This window comes from Apteryx mantelli, chromosome 1 (genome assembly GCF_036417845.1).
Source record: "Apteryx mantelli isolate bAptMan1 chromosome 1, bAptMan1.hap1, whole genome shotgun sequence".
NCBI lineage: Eukaryota > Metazoa > Chordata > Aves > Apterygiformes > Apterygidae > Apteryx > Apteryx mantelli.
In genome coordinates, this window is record NC_089978.1 from 127,692,131 (window position 1) to 127,711,124 (window position 18,994).

The window sequence follows — 18,994 nt, forward strand, 5'->3', positions numbered from 1 at the left end:
GCATAAATACTCACAGAAAAGAAAAGACAGACAGGAGCTAAATACACAGTGTAGAGAAGCTTCAGGGCTTTCTTAAAAAGTAGAAATAAAAAAAAAAAGAAAGAAAGTTAGCAATATTCTTTTCTTCACTGCAGGTCACCTTAAATAAAAATGTAGTTAAGAATCCAGTTCTTCAAATCTTCTTCTTGAAGGTTTACATCAGGGACAGTTGTGGCTACAAAGTAACTGCAGATTGCTTCACTCTCAAACAAAACACACTCCAAAACCCTCACTACCACATTACATACAAATATGAACAACATCAAAATGGATGGCCCACTAAGTGCAACATTCAGTCAGCTCACCCTGTAAATTTTCAGCCAGACATTTAAAACTGACACAAAGATTTTCAAGGGAAGTCAGGACCTTGGAAGTCCTGCTTTTAGATTCAGCAGCAAGTGCAGGAGGCTGGCCTAACCTAAAGCGGTTGCAGCAATAGAAATTCTGACCAGATATGAGAAGAAAATTCCTCTTGCGGGGAATTTTCCAAACACAGGTGAAGAAGGGAAGCCCCAGCTACCTCATCCAGCTCTGGAGCCAGCCTTGCTGTGAGTCCCTGGGGGTTAAGCTGGAAACCACTGGAGGTCCTTTCCAGCCTGAATGACTCCAAGACCTCAGTTTGGAGTCACTGGGTGCCAGGGAAGGGGCAGGGCTGCCATGCCCTCTTGCAGTGAGAGCACCAATGCAGTCTGCACAAACCACCCGGACAAGGCCCGCAGTGGAGAAGAAGGCCTGGGGCTGGTGGAGCCAGGTTTCCCAACTGGTGACTGACCACTCAAGCCAGTGATGGAGTTAGGTCTCCTGGAGAGGCTTGAAACAGGAGGAAAAAAGAAAACTCTGCAGAGGAACGCAAGGATAATCCTTCAGCATAGGAGACAGCGTGGACTAGGACATGAGTGAGAGAGAGCAGGACCTATCCGGGGAAAGGCTCTACAGCAAGGCCATGTGAGGGTGGAAGCATAAACAGAGCGAGATGAATGGAAGGAAGAATAATGAAGATGAAGGCAGGTCTGTGAGAAGAAAAGAATGAGTGGGGAGATCTGAGGAGTGCTGAGTCCAGAACAGCAGAAACGATGGCAGTAGATAACACAAACAGCATTTTTGTCTAATTTAGGGCTGCAAGAAGGGGTGAAGCAAGGATGCCCAGAAGGTGAACTCTCTAATGAAGGAGAGAGGTTGTGTTGGACCAAACTCAAGACAGGAGTGTTTCACTAAAGGATGTAGCCTGCAGGAGAGAACAGAGCGGCAGGCACTCTGCAGCAGAAAGAATGAGCTATGCAAAGAGTGCAATTTTCAAAACAAGAACATCACATACAGCAGTGCTTGCTTCGTCCTCCACTGGGAAACACAAACTATATACTGATAGATCTGCAAGATTTCCATGCACTCTGAGCACAACACAGCCCAGGGAAGCAAGCACTGTTTGAAAATAATCTAATATAGGCTGAACCTGGGTCTTGTGAACTCTGCCAACCAGACTGTATTGCCCAACACTGCAGAAACTAGATATCCATGGGATGGCTTGTACGACTGAGCTCTATCACAGGAGGCACTTTTGAGCCTTGCCTCCTTAAAAAATTGACTAGATTACCCTATATTTAATTAAAGTGGTGCAAATCCCCACATGGTTATGAGCAACCTAAGTTAGGTTCTATGTACAAAGGTATCTAAGTAGGAAGAATTCACATACCCTTTTGAACATCTTTAAGTGACTTCATTTAAAATTAATTTTAAAATTACACTAGTGAAATTCTCTCTCACACACAAGCCTTTCTTTAGTAATTAGTTATTTTCTTCTCTCTCGCTCTGCTGTTCCATCAGTCCCTAACATTCATAAGCCTTGCACAAAAGGATGATAACTTTTCAATTTAAATACATTATACACATATAAACTATTTTACACCCATCAAATTATACCTTTACCTTAGTTCTGATTTATGGGGTTTTTTTGTTTGTTTGTTTGTTTTTTTACGTTAGAAACACTTCTTTTTCTCTTCCCTCTCTCAGTCCACAGCATCCACTTACTGGGACACAGGGCTGTGATTCAATTCAAATTGTCTGCTAAAAAATCAGTAACACTTGACACACATTACTGTCACTGAAGTGTATGGTTGTCCCTTTCTTCAGTTAGCAATAAGTTCCCCAGGCTAGCAGCATAAAGATTTACCATTGGTGTCCAGAAACAATACAGTGCAGAGAACAAGATAATATCATTCAGAGTCTGCACTCAAACTAATGTGGAAAAAATAACGAAATGCTCAGCAACATGAATGCATTTTACATGTCTTTTGGTCTCAGCACTTACGTATTCTTTGCATTACAGTAGTGTCTAAATCCCACTAAAAGAACAGAGCTTCACTGCAATAAGTAGCATGGAAGTGGGCATAATGTGCATTGTTTATCATGAAAATGTTTAGGTAAATCTAATGGATGCAACTTGAGAAGAAACTGAGCTATCACAGCAATCTAGGATAAAGAAATGTGGGAAGAGCTGCTTCATGCCTAATTAAGCAGACTTACCCCAACCCATAAGGATGGTAGTGCCCTTCTCACTCAGCCACAGAGCTCTCCTTGAAACAACAGATGCTGTGCTCACTCCTATCACCAGTGGTTCAGGTCTCCTGGCACATCCTGTCCTCCCACAGGCCTCAGAAAGATCCTGCCCTCCAGCTGATGGCAGAAAAGAGTCCAAATCAGAGATCTCCCCTTCATACTGCCAGAGTTTCTGCAGCTTCACAGCATCCTCTGCTGCCAAAGAGCAGAATCAGATCAGAAATGAGGAAATGCACTGAGCCTTCGAGTGGACATTATTGCTTTACACAACCCCCATGAAATTACTCTCTAATGAAAAGAGCCAGATAATGAAGCCCTGAAAACCACCCTTGAGGTTGATCTGCTCTTGAGTACTACAGAGGTAAAACAGTCCTGAAATGACAGGAACCCACCATTTCCAAGAAAGACCCATACCTGGGTACAAACCCTGCAGGGTTGGGGTTTTGAGGTAGCTTTTATTTTTCTCAGCCAAACCCTGTTGTGGGCTCTCAATCAATGTCAGATCTAATAAATGTCTCCACTTATTAGAAAATAATTATAAATTTATTTAAAAAATAGCATTAGTAAATCTGCTGCTTGAAAGATAACTCACATAGCTCAGTTCAGTACAGTACCATCATCCACTGTTGTGCTGTCACTTAAGTGTTTGCTTGAGAAAAAAATGTGGCTTTATTTGTTTGCTAAAGTCTTTTGTCATTGTTCTAGTTGGTTATTTGTTCTGCCCCACAATTGATATAGCTTCCCACTGGCTTCAAGGCAGCTGAGAAAGTAGATAATCAGTGTACTGGATGTGGTACCATCAGCTGCAAGAAAAATAACCCCTGAAATCTATTGGAATTTTAAGTTGGTACCTTTCAACATTTGCCCCTATATTAACCCATCTCCTTATTACTCTGAATTCTCATTTTGTTAGAATGAGTCAGTGCTTTAATTTTAGAGAGAAAGAAGAAAGCATAAGCATGTGCTGGCTGAAATCAGTAGGAAACATGCTCATTAATTTAAATTGGAAGAACAAAAAAGAAAACTATACTCTGTGGATCTACACCAATAAAATATAACTGACTTGCTTAAATGTCAAATTCCACGGTTTTTTGAGGAGTGCAAAATTTTTCTTAGCTTCCATTTCATTTCTTCACCTTTTTGTGATCCGAGCACTGGAACCCCGGGCTTGTAATCCATGTCCAGAGGGTAACGGTTAGACTTGATACTGCAGGTTAGGGGCTTGCACATGTGCAGCTTGCACTGTCACAGCGCACAGGAGCCTCGCTGTACTGGTCACTCTCCAGAAATACTTAGAGCCCGGCTTCATGAACCAAACAGCACTGTGGGCCACCTCAAAGGGGGTTATGAAGTCTCTGCGCCGCTTAGCTGCTGCCGTGCGTCAGCGATGGCACACGGCTCGCACCCGGGGCAATAAATAGGATTATAGCTCCTGGCTCCCCGCAGAGACCCAGGTGGGGTGGCAGCGCCGCCCCGAGGCACTGCAACACCCCGGCCCTTGTCCGTACCGGTACAGATACACATAACCACACACACATAAATAAGTATGGGTATATACACACACACACACATATATATTTACATGCATGCATACACACACACACACACACACAAACACGCCGGGTCTGTATGTATGTACACGGGCGTGAACCCCCCGAACGTGCGTCCCCGGCCCCGGTCCCGGTCCCGCCCCATCTCCCCCCGCCCCGGCCCCGCTCCGCCTCTGCCCGCCCCGGCTCCGCCCCATCCCCGCCCCGCGCCTGCCCGCCCCGGTCCCGGTCCCGGTCCCGGTCCCGCCCCGCCCCGCCCCGCCCCGCCGGCAGCCCGGCGCTGGTGCCCGAGATGGCGGCCGCCGCGCAGCTGCTCCGTGGGGCTGCCCGGGGCCCGCCCGCCCTCGCCGCTGCCGCCGCCGCGGGCCGCCGCGCCATGGGCTCCGCGCCGCCGTCGGGGGCGGCGGGCTGGCGGCGGCGGCGGCGGTCGGCGCTGGCGGCGGCGGCGGGGGCGCTGGGCGGGCTGGGGCTGGGGCTGGGGCTGGGGCTGTGGCGGCGGCGGGGGGCCGCGATGGCGGCGGGGGAGGGCGGGCCGGGGGAGGAGGCGGCGGCGGAGGAGGAGGAGGAGGTGCGGCGGCTGTGCCAGCGGTTCATGGCGCCGCCGGTGAGCGGGCCGCGGGAGCTGTGGCGGCGGCGGCGCCACATGCGGGGCCGCATGGAGCTGCTCATCATGGAGACGCAGGCCGAGGTGTGCCGCGCCCTGGCGGCGCTGGACCGCGGCGCCGCCTTCACCGTCAACACCTGGGAGAGGAAGGAAGGTGGGGGACCCGGGGGGGACCCGGGGGGACGGGGGTGCCAGCCCGGGGGCCCTGCCCCGGCATTTGCAGGAGGCCACCAGCGCTGCTGTCAGGCTCAGTAAATCCACGTTTCTCCCGTGGATCTCTCCTGCCCCTTTGCCGTCAGCCTGCGTCTGCTGTAACATGGTGCTGTAACACAACACGCCTTGAGGAGACACCTGCCTCACAGGGCGCTTTGGTGGCAGCGGGACAGGGTAACCCCACTGGCGCGGGGCACACCGGCAGATGCAGAGGGGGAGGGTGGTTTGGGGGCACGGAGGTAACCCTGGCGCGGGGCACTTGTGTTGGCAGGTGGTGGTGGCATCAGCTGTGTGCTCCAGGATGGCCACATCTTTGAGAAGGCAGGTGTCAACGTGTCCGTGGTGTTCGGGCACCTTTCTGGAGAGGCTGCGCAACAGATGAAAAGCAGGAAAACTCTGAAGGACAAAGATGGTAAGAAGACTTGCAGAGGAGCTAGGGAACTGTAACACGTTTATTAACTTATTGTCTTAGGGATGGTTTGAAAGCAGAACAAGGCCTTTGCGCTCAAGCAAAACATAAAGGCCAAACTTATAAAAGTATAAAGTACTTATAATGTACTTATAAAAGTATAAAGTACTTATAAAAGTATTGCAATCTCAAGGAGGGAAGATTTCATTTATAATGTGGTTTCTAACTATTAAGCATTTCACAGGGACTTTCACATCCCTAAAAAACTGGTATCAGAATGTTTCTCCCTCTCTCTTGCTGCTTTAAGCAGCGTAGTGCAGCCACAGGTCATTTTTTTAATAATGGCATTGTAGTTCAACAGTGAAATGGCACGTGAATTACTCACTAAAAAGGTGGAGGGAGAAAAACAAAAAGGCCTGAAGACTAAAGAGGATTTATTGTTATTCTGACTTGAATTGACAGCTGTAAAGTAAAAAGGTAATTCTGAGGGCAGAGTGGGGTGGAAAGCTTAGAAGTGCTTCACATTTTAAGTGGTCTTCATCTAATGTGTGCTTTTTTTTTTTTTTGCTGCATTTTAGGCCCAGTATAAAAATGTATTTATTTTTTTCTGAGATGCATTAAAACATTTGTGCATGGGAGTAAATTGTACTTGGATTGATAACTATGTGACACAACATGAGAAACTTTCAAATAGTAGAACAGTAGCTTGGAAGCTGGGGATAAATAGTGAGACTCTTCAAATAACTTTATGATCATCTTTTTCTCTAGGGAAACTGCCTTTTTGTGCTATGGGTGTAAGTTCTGTTATCCATCCAAAGAATCCTCATGTTCCAACTGTGCATTTCAACTACAGATACTTTGAAATTGAGGAAGCAGATGGTAGGAATTGTAATTCAGTGAAATTTGTATGAAATGTATGACTTTGTATGAAGGAAGCATGAATGCATTGTTACAGTAAGAGGTTGAGAACCAGTCCAGTTTTTTTCCCAGCTGTACTAATAACTTGTTTTGTGGTACTGGATCTCTTAATCTTTGGGCCTCTGTTTATGCATTTGTAAAATGATTACAATGCTTGCATCTCCTATAGTAAAAGCTTTTGCAGTTTACTTTTTGCAAAGTACAATAGGGATTTCAGATTTAAGTAAAACTGTAAGGTGATTATAAGTGTATGTAAAACATCTATTCAGAGAAGCAATTCTGTGAGTTAATAGAAGAAAGGTCTGTCAAGGACTGATAAACATGCTGGTCAGGATATGCCTCTGTCCCTGAAGCTGGGAGCACATGCTGTGAGAAGCATTGTTCTCTAATTGCATCATGGTTTGGTTTTTTTTTCCTACGTTTCTGCAACTTGCTATTGTCAGAAGCAGAATTTTAGGTGAGGTGGTCTAACACTGAGTGGCAATCTGTATATTATGGCAGTACATGCACCAGTGGTTCAAACAGAAGCTCAAAGAGGTTTTTCTTTGAATTCTTTTATCAGAGCATTATGGACCATTTCCAGTTAATTACTTCCCCTTGATTTAATAATGATGTTTCCTTTCTTTGGCACGCAATAAAATGTTTGTGGATTCTGGAAGTAACCAGGAAGTTGTGGTTTTCTTTCCTTGTGTAAGCAATGAGTGGTGTGACAGTAGGTGTTGTCAGCCCCGCATCTTGTGAAATTGGCCTCCTATAGCATCTGGTAGTCAGAGCAACCAATCCAAAAATATTGGACAAGTTTCACTGCTTTGAAATGTGTTTCATATCTTCTTGGGGTCACTGGTCATCACACTACCTTGAACTAGAATTTTTCAGGACTTCATGAGGGAGTGGATACAAACTGAGTAACGGCTTTATATTGTGAAAATAGTTGTTAGTTTTCTTGGTGAACCACTAGCAATGTATTTCTGTTTGGAAGCTAATAAATAAGTGTTGCTTGTGCCTCTCCTATAGGGACTAAACAATGGTGGTTTGGTGGTGGAACTGACCTCACTCCGACTTACTTGAACAAAGAGGATGCTGTACACTTTCACAAGACTCTGAAAGAAGCTTGTGATAAGCATGATCCAAAGCTGTATCCCAAGTACAAGAAATGGTATGTGGGGAGAGATGCACTTGGGTTGTTTTTTGTGGGAGCAGAAGGTGGTATTGGATAGTTCCAGTTAAGTGTATTCTAGGGACACTAGTTTCTAGTCTGCCTTTTGATAAGTATCAGGAGATCCTAATAAAAACCAGCAGATAAGTACTGGGACAAAACATATTCTACAGCAATTTGTTATTTACAAAAGCCTGAGTTTTTAAAACCAGAGGGCTGAAAACTAGGATCCTACATCCATAGCCTGAATAAAAAATAAGCTGACTCTACAAGATATTGTAAGCCCTTATCTCTGACACAGACCTCACCAGGTGACCTAAAAATTCCTTTTAGCCCCTGGTGTCAAACTAGGACAAGATTTTTGACCTAGAAGCCCATGGACTTGCACTAAATTCTGCTCACACTGAACTCATGGTAAATGCACATGACTTTAGGGTGAACTGTTGGACCAGCACTGCAGTTTTGAAAATCCCACTCCAGTTCCTCTGCCTTTAGTCTGATGTTACTTTTTTTGCCAGGTAAGTAAAGGAGCTTGTCCTTACTGTAGAAGTGCCATAATTTTGATGGAGCTGTCCCTTTTTTTTTTTTTTTTTCCAGTGACACATTCACTGAAAGTTCAACAACATATTCTCTAAGGATATAGACTTTGTATGTTCTTCTTGAGTTGAGAGATGCAGCTGATGAAATCTTTCATTGTTAGCTGGATGCTTGCTGCTCTATGGCTGATATCCTATCTGCTACAAGCTATGGTATCTTAGAAGGAGCATTACTCTTCTGTAAGCTACCAGGTCTTGTCTGAGGACAGGAGATAAAGTGGGTGGTATAGCTTGGGTGTGAACTGTTAGCAGAGAAGCACATGTTATCTACAGTCTCGCTCTTTGAGGAATTTTTGCATGGTAATTCTGAGGGCCTGCCTTAATGGTTGGGTTGTTGCGAATCCCTTTGCAGAGCAGTAAGCTGTCAAAGCCAACTGCCTTTTTTTTTAGTTGGAGAGAAGGACTTCTGTTCTTAATCTGAGGGCAGCTCATGGGAGGACTACATTGTACCCCATGGACAAAGGCAGTTTTTTCAATCCCAGCTGAAGTGTTTGCTGTAAGCAGCAGCTGTGTAGGGGCACGCTGTTTTCACTGCCAGAGTAGTGTGAATCTCTGCTGTGCCTATATAGAGTTGCCCCTGTTCCCACCTTTCTCAAAACAGAGAAGCTCTTGTTGCATTTGCCATGCTGTCTTCCTGATGGAGCTTTAAAACTTTTGGGTCAGGTTTGTTTTCTATTGCATTTCTGACTCAGTTTTTTTTCCCTAACTCTTCCTGTGGCCATAAAATAAAAAGTTAATTCTCCCAGTGAATAAAAAAATAACTTACATTATCTGTAATGTCTCCACCTCTCCTGCTGTATAGTTACACCATTTATATTACTTGAGAGGTGTGATTGTGGATGGATACATGTATGGAAGGCTAGTACTAAACAAAGGCAGGGTTTCCTTGCTGTTGGTGGGTTTTACCCACTACTTTCCCTTTGTTCCTTCCCCCGCTTGCAGGGCAGGGCATGGCTGCCCCAGCAAGTCAGAGAGGGAATGGATGCAATGAATCGGCTAATTTACAGTAGTTGCACACCTACACACTTTTCTCCCAATAAATATAAAATTAATTCCCTCCTCTCATAAACTGCACTTGACTCTCTCACAAACTTGAAAATGAGCCATGAACAGCCGCTAGTAGAATGTCTCCATCTTTCAGGATTAACTATTAAAAAGCCTGCTTCCAGAGAAGGCTGCCACATTTTTTTTCCCTTAAGTGGTGGTGGCTTTTTAATTTGGTCCTGGGTTTATAGCTTTATTTAGTTTTGATGGAAAAAATAAAATAAATTCTTTCACCAAAATGGCAAAAAGGATAAAGAGATTCTCTTACAAATCTATTTCATGTTCTCCCAAAAACTGTACAAATAATTTGGGATTTGTGTGCAACTCTGTGAACAAAGTCTAGAAAGAGCTCTTAAGGTGAAATTTTGAACTTCCTCCTTGTAGATAGAGGATGTGGATTGAAATACTCTGTGTGGAAGTATCTATTTCAGAATCAGCCATGGTGTTTGGGTGATGTGTTCATTAACTATGCAGCGATATGTAGCTCTGCATCAACCATCTAATCAGAGCTTTACTGTAAGTGAATGCAGGACTGCGTTTTGGGTGGTCCCGTACACTCCTGGCTCTCAGCAGTCAGTGGAAAAATGGGGCATCCAGCACACTGTAGGGAACTGACTTTTCATCAATATTTCACTAGTGGCATCCTATGCTGTGTAGCTGTTTGGAGTTCTGTTTGTTTCTTTGAATGTTGTGTATCAAATTCATAATTGTCTGCCGCTTCTTCTAGGTGCGATGACTACTTCTATATCAAGCACCGTGGTGAGCGAAGAGGGATTGGAGGCATATTCTTCGATGACCTGGACTCTCCCTCCAAAGAGGAGGTATTCCAGTTTGTGCAGAGTTGTGCCAAAGCCATTGTGCCTTGCTACATTCCCATTGTGAAGAAGCACTGCCATGACCCCTTCACGCCAGAAGAAAAGCTATGGCAGCAGCTTCGCAGGGGGAGGTGAGTACTTAAGGAGCAAAATGATGCATGGGAGGTGAACAAAACTGGAGAGGAAAGAATTGAACTAGTTATTCATGGTTGCAGGATTTATGACTTGACGTGCATTTTATATCGTGTCATGATGTAGATTAAGTTTGCATGAATAAGTTTGCCAAAGAATTGCAATATTATTGTGTACAGAACTGCTTTTGATGTCCAATGCTAGATTGCCAGGGAGGGTGCAAAGAAGGTACAGCCTTGTCAATATTCCCCACTATCCTATGTCGCAGCACAAGCAACTCTTACAAAATGCCACAGCTCCTCTCTGACTCCTTCAAAAGCTGGGAGAAGCTGCTACGTTGTGTAGCAGGCATAGGGGTGCATGTGTGTTTGTGGTGTACTGAATCCTGCACTCTCCTTCAGTCCCATGATCACATGAGGAGCATGAAGGTGTCAGTAAGGGTGAGGGAGTCATGCTTCCTATTCAGAACTAAAGCTAAACCCCAGAAAGTCATGGAATAACTGCATCTAGGGTTGCTTTCAGCTTGTTAAGTACGTATTTACTCTCTGTGATCTTTTTCTTGGTGTTGAAATGAGTACACAGTGAAGTCTTTTAAAGGCATAGAGGGGTTTTGTTTTTCCTGACATAGTCTGAAGTCACTGTAAGTTTAAAGACTTTAGAGGTTGCTTATTAATATGAATAACTGTTAGCACTTAAAAGCTTAACTACATTGGTAGATAAAACAATTGCACTCCTCTCTTTGACTCTGTATCCTGTGATGGTGTGAGTGCATGGAGAAATGAGAATCAACATGTACTTTGCGCAGAAATGGGGAATCTTTAGTTTCTGCCTTTTCTGCAGAGAAACTGAGTGAACCTGTGAAAGGGGCATAGAGAGAGAATGAACATTCAAGTTTAGATCACTGTCCTGCAGCAGTTACTGGACTGTGCCTGAGACTGTTGGGCTTTGCAGGATCCAGTCTGTGGATGGGTTGTAACAAACTTGGTAAGGTTATATAAGGGGGAATAGGTTCCTTTAAGTTGCAGCCAGGACCACCTCAGCCTGCTTATTTCTCTGTGTATCTTTTCAGGTCATTGGGATAGGGAGAGCTCCCCATTTCTGCAAGTAGATAAAGAGCTCCTCCTTTCCTGTACCTCTGTTAAACAGCACTGGCTGTTTAGATTACGCCTGCTGAATTGCCATTGCTCTGTTCTGGTGCTGGGGGCAGAAAACCACCTTTGCATTCCCTCTGCTCTGGGACTTACAGGTCCCAGACAGCACTATGAAGCTGTGTGACTTCTGCTGCTTTCCAGGCCCCCCCCCAAGAAACTGAAAAACTTGCTCTGATCTTGCTTCTGATTTGTCTTCCAGAAGGACCTTCAGCCTGCAGAACTGTGCAGGAGAGTTTTTCACATGGTCATTTCCAGTTACTTTAAGACTCTCTTTATGTCTGCCACAACCACACAAAAGAGCACTAGCATAACCAAGCTAAATTTGATGGCATCAAGTTTACTAGCAGACTTGAGGCCTGGGAGAAGTAAGCTAGCACAGCACCTTGCACAATGCTCTTCATGAATGGTTTGTCCGTTCTTGTCTGTTAGAAACCTGCCCTCTTTAAAAGAGTTGTGAAACAAGTAGTCAGGGCCACTACTTCCTATGCTGTGTGGAGTGATGAGGTCACATTTTCTTTCCTACACAGAAGATGCTAGAGAACAGTTGGCCCCAAAGCAATGTTCATTCTGTGACCGAACAAGGCAGAAAGACAGGCTGTTTTTATTTGCTATTTTCTAGTTGAAGAAGGTGCAAGCAATTTCTGATAATAAACTTGTTCTTGTATTATATCTCTTTACTCCCCATAGGTATGTGGAGTTCAACTTGGTTTATGACAGAGGTACAAAGTTTGGCCTAGCAACACCAGGATCAAGAATTGAAAGCATTCTTATGTCTCTGCCGCTGACTGCAAGGTAAGGGCATAGTTACACGGAGTTGCAGGCAGGCACTGTTCTTATTAAAATACTTCATAGGATTAAATCAAAGGTTTGTCTTGGTGTCCAGTCTCTTAACAGTGGTTAGTTTATGCCTAATAAAAGAACAAGCCAAATATATGCAGGTGCTTCTCCGGTCTGGTACACTCACCCAACTGCCAATAATGTGTGGCCTCGATTATTTTCTGGCAAAAAGTGATTTTTTTTTTTTTTTTTTTTGTTGTGCTCAATACATCTTGAGATATTCTGCCCCCCCCCCCAAAAAAAAGAAAAAAAGGTTTTGTTTAGTAGCTCTTTGAAACCATGTGAACTTCTGACAGGCCTGACAAGCCTGTGGCAAGGTGTTCCTCAGTAACCTGTCCACTGTATGAAAAAGTGCCTCTTTATTTTCTATTTGCACTTGATGATTTCATTTGACTGTTCAGTGAGTAACCAGCTCTTCTTCCTGTTCGTTGTCTCCATAACAGTTTGTATTTTACAGGATTCTGTTGTTCTTCATAGTCCATTTTTCAGGCTGACAAGTCCCACTATTTAGTCCTTGTACAATAGCTGTTCCATACCTTTGATCATATTTGCGACTTATCTCTAGGCTTGCATTTTACGTGTCCTTTCTGAACTGGTGATGAGGAACAGACAACAAAAGCTACATAGGCATATGCAAGATGCAGGTGTGCTGCTGACTCATACAGTGGCATAATGATGTTTTTGTTCATTAGTCCTTTCATAATTCCTAATATGCTGTTTGCTGTTTTCCACTAGTGACAAGCATTGAGCTGGCCTTTTCACAGAACTGTTATGATGCCAAGATCTTTTCTGGCAATAAGAGTTAACTCAGTCTGTCACTGTGTATATAACTTCTTTCTCTATGTGCATCACTTTAGTTCAAAAGTGAATTTCACCTACCACTTTACTGCACGGTTGCCTGGTTTGATATTAACTTTCTTGACTGTCTCTTCTATTTTGTAAATGACCTTGCTTAATCTTGTAGCACAGCAACTCTGTCACTTACTGCTTTTTCCCCTTTCCAGGTTGCTTTTAGATATGCTGAATAGCACAGCACCTATCATGCACTCTGAGACTCCTACTAGTGGCCTCCCTCCACTAGGAAAATTGACCTTTGCCTGCTACTGTTTAACCATGAGGACAGTGCTGTTCTTGGCATGTAGCTTCATCCTGCTGCCAACACCAGACATGTTCCTGACAAGTTGGTGTAGCATGGTCCTACTTCCTGATTTCATTGCTGGGATGGTCTTACCTGCTTTCATTAACATAAATAACTCACTTCACAGCATGAATATGTTCTTCTGGGGCAGGGGCAGGGGAGAGAAAAGGATGAAGTTATACCCATCCCTCCCTGACAGCTGATGCTCTCTTCCTCTGTATCATGCCTCTTGCCTGCCTTTTCAATAAACAGTGGTCTCTCATCACCTTTATTTTTAAAACCAAGAATGAACATGGACTGGTAGTGCTTCCAGTCCAGCTTCTGGAAGAAACTGTCCTAGGCAGCTGAAAATACTCTGTCAGGGTGAAGTGACAGAATTTGAAGCTGGCAATTTCTCTCAGGTCTTGTGGTCTATCTTTTGTCTAGGTTCCTTTTTGACTCATCTTCCTCATGATACTAGTGTGTCCAAAAACAAGAGTTAAATCATCTCTGCAGTGAAACCTGTATGGATTAAGGGGTGAGGGACATTATTCTTTTTTCTTTGTTCTTTCAGTCTTTCCAGAAGTTGGGATAAAGATCAAGTTAACGTTTCTCCTGTCTCTCAAGTGTTATTATTTGGTTTTGGTTTTATTGAATTTAATGATTTGTAGGCATATCTGTCACCTGATGCGTGAGCATCAACTATGTAACTTTGGCATCCTCAGAAAAGGCAACTCAAATCCAAACACAGCCCGATGTGGGACAGGTGGCAGCCAGCCAGGCAGTCTAAGTGATTGTCTCCCCTCTCCCTGCAGGTGGGAATACATGCACACCCCGCCAGAAAATTCAAGAGAAGCAGAAATCCTGGAAGTCCTGCGCAATCCCAAAGACTGGGTGCACTGATGCATATCATGAAGAAGACGGGATTACTTATACTTAGCCATTAAAAAAGAATAAGAACACCACAAACCAGCTCACTCAAACTGCCATTGCGTGGCATTTTAAGAAAGCTGTTTATACCCTTATCTGGTGCCTTAACAATGCTGTAGACTTGTCATAACTTGCAAATATGTGAAGTAATTCTTTAAGAGCCGGTTGAAGAGCTCATGTTGTTATTGCCCCCTGTCGATGTTGCCTTGTGAAGGACTGGTGATACGCTCACAGGACTAGTGTGCATGTTCCAAGAACTTCCTCAACTGATCTGTCTGCAAAATGATGAACTACTGTGAAGTGTTCTCATGTGAAATGAAAGCATTTTCTGCACCGAAGAAAAAGCGCTTTTTCCAAAATATGTGCTGAATGGCACTGCTTATACTTGGAAAAAGATAGGATGATTTGGAAATATATATTTTTTAAGAATAAAGGGTGTATTTCATATGATTTAAGCCTCCTTAGAATCTACTTTCAATTAAGTACCACCTTTTTCACAATTTTCTAAGTATATTTTGATATCATCCACACTGACTTGCAAGGGAAAAAAAAGGGGGCAGAGAAACTACTAGGGCTTCTTATTTTTAATCTTTCTGGAGAAGTTACACTGGTTGCTTTGTCTTGGGTATAGTCCATTGTGCAAATATACCTAGGAAAGTGGAATTCAGAGGCATAAATTACACAGACAAAAATGTTAAGCTGTGTTTCACATCATTTTATCTATCAGGGAAGCATGTTATTACAGTGTCTTATCAATATTTATACTGCAAAAGTCCTCTCAAATGTAGTGAGTCTTTGCTTGAACATGCTTTTTCACCATATTGGACTGAAATAAGGGCTGCCTTCTGAAGGGGAAATTGGTTCAGCTGCAGCTGATTGTGATCCATCAGCTAGTGTGGGAGATGAGGCTGTCTCCCCTTCCTCTTCTCCCTCACCTGGGAGAGCACTGTTAGGGCAGTATGCATTATGTATACCTGAATGGTCAAGAGTGGGCATTTATTGTTGAACTGTAAATGACTGCCTTTATGAGCAGAGGGAGACAAGGTTGGAGTTATAACCCCCTACTTGCAGCTGTTTCAGTCTTTATACAGGGACGAGCAGGTGGGAGTAGGACTGCTGGATGTTACTGCTGGGGCAGAACAGGGCATCTAGGTTTATTCCTGGGGCTGTCTTGCCAGTTTGTCTATGTTTACTGTTTATCTGACATGAGACATCCTTTACTATCTGATCAAGATAATACAGTGTGATGGCAAAAACTGAAAAAAGAGGAAAGGCATGACATACTGTATTCCACATACTTGCGCAGAAGCAATGCTCAAATCATTATTTGTGAATGCTTAAATCCAGACCAGATTCTGTTTCTTTTGCTGAAACTAAGTAGCATTTTACTGTTAGCATAGCCTTATATGTATCAGCAGTGCTTCAGAAATAATGGAAGTGACAGATTTACCAGTACCATATATGCAGTCTGTGCTGATATCTGAACGTCTCATGTAAACATGAGGTGGTTGTAGCATGAGTAAAAATGTAATTTTTAAACCCAGTTCAGTTACATGATTGCAGCTTTGTGAGAATACTGTTTTCAGCCCACTTTCCTGCAGCTTAGTCTGCAGCAATAAAAACAAACCTGCTCTATATTTAGGGGAGTATCAGTTGTAGTAAAAGGGTGCAGCTAATTTATGCTGCTGCAACTTGTTTGCACAGAAAGTCTTTCAGTGGACTGTGTGTTCATTCCTTGGACATTAGGCCAATTTGGGCCTCCCACTTAAAAGCCCCGATTATAAGGAATAAAAGGTCCATCTTTGTTCTAGTGTTAGTATGTCTGTTGCTTTCTTTTCTTTGCTAGAATATTCATAATTTGATTATACTGTGAATAAAACAGCAAAAGCTGGAAATCATTGTGGTGCTGGCTTCTCATAAAGAGCAAATGCAGAAATAAAGTTTGATACCATAAATATTTGCAGCAGCAATACTGCATGCTAGAGGATACATGAAGCATTTCTGTGCAAGTAATCACTGGCTCTTGAGAATTTTTGAAGCTAGTTAAAACTGGATACTCTGCTTGTAAGAAAGAAGAGTCTGAAAATGGTAAAAGGAAATTCTAAAGACTTAGAATTCTATTTTTTTCTAGTTTCTAACATTCATATGGTAGGCTGGTTGCTTGAGATTTTTGGGGCTGATTCAAGTTTTGGTCAAATACATTACAGGAGTAGAATGGGTTTCAACACTTGTCTTCTTGTGGAGCTGAGGATCTCCTGAGACAGTGGCATGTGATGCCAGTGAGATTAAGCTGAGCCAATATGCATGTGGCTTCACAAAACAAAAACTCCACCCCAAAACTTCTTCTGTGAGTTGGTTTTAAACTGAGGTTGGAGATATTCCACACTGTATAAATCAGTAGAAATAAAAGCAAGACCAGAGTAGAGTTTCATTTCTACCAGAATAGAAATAAAAGCAAGACTAGTCAAATAAAATAGACTCTGCACCACACACTTTCAGTGGAAAGCCCCACTTTCTCCTTTTTTGATACGAAGACAAAAGAATCTGTTTTCTTCCAATGGTCTTTACTAGTAGTAACTTTTAAAATTTATAGCGCTAACTCCCAGAATCAGTGAACCCCTATCTGTTGGTAGTCTGCATTTTTCTGTTGGTATAATTCCTTTCTGTTGGTGTCAGCAACTTTGTGGGCTGTTACAGAATATGTGAAATCATGCCAATAAGGGAAAAGTTACTTTTTAAGCAAGCATTTGAGAAATATTAGAGAGCAATTATGAAGGCTGATGAGACTGATAGTGAACTCCTGTTACATGGTTTTAGGATGTGCCTTGGGGCATGGCTTAGCCAATCAAAGCACCTGCCCAGTAAGCAGGAGATGCTGGGTTGCAGTCCCAGTGGTGCCTGGCTCTCCAGTTTCCTCCACGTGGCACAGCCTCGAATATGGAAGGAAAGCAAAGTAGAAGGAAAGGGTGGGTAAATGAGAGCGAGAGGGCAGGCCGGGCACAAAGCTTTGTCATGCGTGCTCAGCCATAGCGGCTGCTCCCCAGGGAGGGGGCCCGGGGAGCAGGCAGGAGGCCGTGCGTGGGTGCTCACCTGGCGGCAGCTCCTCTTCAACCCTTTACAGCGCTCAGTGCTTCCGTCGGGCCCGCCTGCCGCACTTGCCTTCGCCCGCGGCCGCTGCTCAGGAATCCTAACGGCTCTGAGGGCAGGGCCAATCCGGGAGCAGGAAAAGGTAACATCGCCTCCCCGCCGGGGAAGCGAACGCCGGTCCCGCGCGCGGCAGGCGGGGATACGCACCCCTATCCTAACGAGGAGCAGGGCAGTAGCTGCCTTACAGCACATACCAGCAAACGGTTCCTAGCGGGTCTCTGTGGTTAGCTTTTGCGTGGATTTCCATGCCCGAGAAAGATTCACTGTAGCTAGCTTATGCCCTGCTGCCCTCTGCTCATCGTCTCATGTATTTCACTCCCCCTGAAACGAAGAGGAGCCCACAGCAGGGCTCGGTGAGCAGTGCTTCTGTGATTGCTCACAAGGGGAAGGATTGCAGTGAGTACATATCTCTGCAAGATGGGAGGGAGAGTTTGTGTTGGCTAGACCCAAGGGTGGTGGTGGGTAAGAAGAGCAAAGCAACGCAGGCCCATCCTTTGCAGTTTTGCACTTAAATTCGTCCTCAAATCTAGTCGGTGGCACTCTCTGCAGTCCAAAATCTGTTCTTCCTGACCACAAAAACAGGCTGCCTTCCTCCCCTCTCTGCTGCTACTGAGTACCCACTCCTTTGTGGAAACCAGGCCACTTACAGCTGCTTCCCACTCTCCCGAGAGAGACTCTCCATATTCAGCCAGGGAGCTTAAAGTGGGTTTTTCCTCTTCCTGCTAGTGGGCAGCTGAATTAGCAGAGTAACAACAGTTCTCATATCCCTCCTCCCTTACTCTACTGATTTACGTTTTTTCTTTTTATAAAGAAAGAGCTAATACAGAGAACAGCAGCAAGGCAATCCTTCCCTTTGGCTAGTTTATATTCCTGTGTTATAGTTTCTCCTCAAGGGAGAGGGGGGAAAAAATGGTAACAGTCATTTATTTCCTTCTCTTAGGGAGATCAAAAACCGCTTGGCCCGTACGGGGATCGAACCCGCGACTTTGGCGTTATTAGCACCACGCTCTAACCAACTGAGCTAACCGGCCAGCTCCACCATACATTTTCTCCACACACACACCTCAGCCTACTGCCGCGGGAAAGAACCCGCCGAGGGCGTCACCCCCGCCGGCGCCGAAGGCCGCCTGCCCCACCCTCAGCCTTTAAATGTCCTTTTTCTGTTATTTTTAAAATAACATGTTGGATACGTCTTTAGGACCTTTTATAGGATAGCACAGATGTTAAGGGAATCACAGCTCAGCCTCTCAGAAACACATCAAAGCAGGCCTGTGAACGACGAACAAGCATTCAAATAATAGGAATGGGAGACCGAGAAGACTCTAGCTACCAATTAAATCTAAACCTGTCTTTTCCTTGAACCTGCTTTCAGTACAATTCATGAAACTGTTGATCATAATATATTCTGCTTTAACTGTCCAAGCTAAAAAGAGACATAGGGGCGATGAAATGAAAATCGTTAAAGATTTTAAGTTTTCTCTGTCTCTCCCTCCCTCATCTCCTTTTTCTGCAAGGAGCGTTCTGTAAACGTAAAGGAGTTTTTGTACAGCTGTACGCAGGACAGGAGGACGAGACCACGTCTGTCAGGACCTGTTGACGCTGGGGCACTGCACCACCCCCGCTGTTTTGCCTCCCACCACGCCAAAATGGCGGCGCCCCTCCCCGTCGGGGAATCGAACCCTGGTCTCCCGCGTGACAGGCGAGAATACTCCCCACTATATTAACGAGGAGCGGGATACTGTCACAGCCCGCCCGCCGCCGCCCCAAGGGCCCTCTGCAGGCG

General features: G+C 44.4%; 2 protein-coding genes and 1 non-coding gene across 5 annotated transcripts in view; 1 reads left to right on the plus strand and 2 right to left on the minus strand.

The window, feature by feature from the left end:
• ST3GAL6 (ST3 beta-galactoside alpha-2,3-sialyltransferase 6) overlaps positions 1–3,891 on the minus strand; it is a 76,503-nt gene extending 72,612 nt beyond the window's left edge. For 2 of the 3 annotated variants that reach the window (XM_067301441.1, XM_013950086.2), the window contains exon 1: positions 2,560–2,712. The gene's annotated coding sequence lies outside the window, so the exon portion shown is untranslated. Of the gene's footprint in view, positions 1–2,559; positions 2,713–3,728 lie in introns of those variants that run through there. The other variant, XM_013950087.2, reaches the window with a different exon arrangement.
• Positions 3,892–4,434: 543 nt separating this feature from the next.
• On the plus strand, positions 4,435–14,514 carry CPOX (coproporphyrinogen oxidase). The gene is made up of 7 exons (XM_067301466.1): positions 4,435–4,900; positions 5,231–5,371; positions 6,137–6,247; positions 7,301–7,442; positions 9,810–10,028; positions 11,868–11,972; positions 13,950–14,514. The coding sequence occupies exons 1-7, from the start codon at positions 4,435–4,437 to the stop codon at positions 14,035–14,037; spliced, it is 1,272 nt and encodes a 423-aa protein (XP_067157567.1). The 3' UTR covers positions 14,038–14,514.
• Positions 14,515–18,168: 3,654 nt separating this feature from the next.
• On the minus strand, positions 18,169–18,242 carry TRNAI-AAU (transfer RNA isoleucine (anticodon AAU)). The gene has a single exon. It is a non-coding gene; the product is annotated as a tRNA-Ile (tRNA).
• Between the last annotated feature and the right edge of the window lie 752 nt (positions 18,243–18,994).

Coding starts and splice junctions, on each gene's coding strand:
- CPOX (XM_067301466.1), top strand. CDS start 4,435: ATGGCGGCCGCCGCGCAGCTGCTCCGTGGGGCTGCCCGGGGCCCGCCC. Junction 4,901..5,230: donor CACCTGGGAGAGGAAGGAAG/GTGGGGGACCCG, acceptor TTGTGTTGGCAG/GTGGTGGTGGCATCAGCTGT. Junction 5,372..6,136: donor AACTCTGAAGGACAAAGATG/GTAAGAAGACTT, acceptor CTTTTTCTCTAG/GGAAACTGCCTTTTTGTGCT.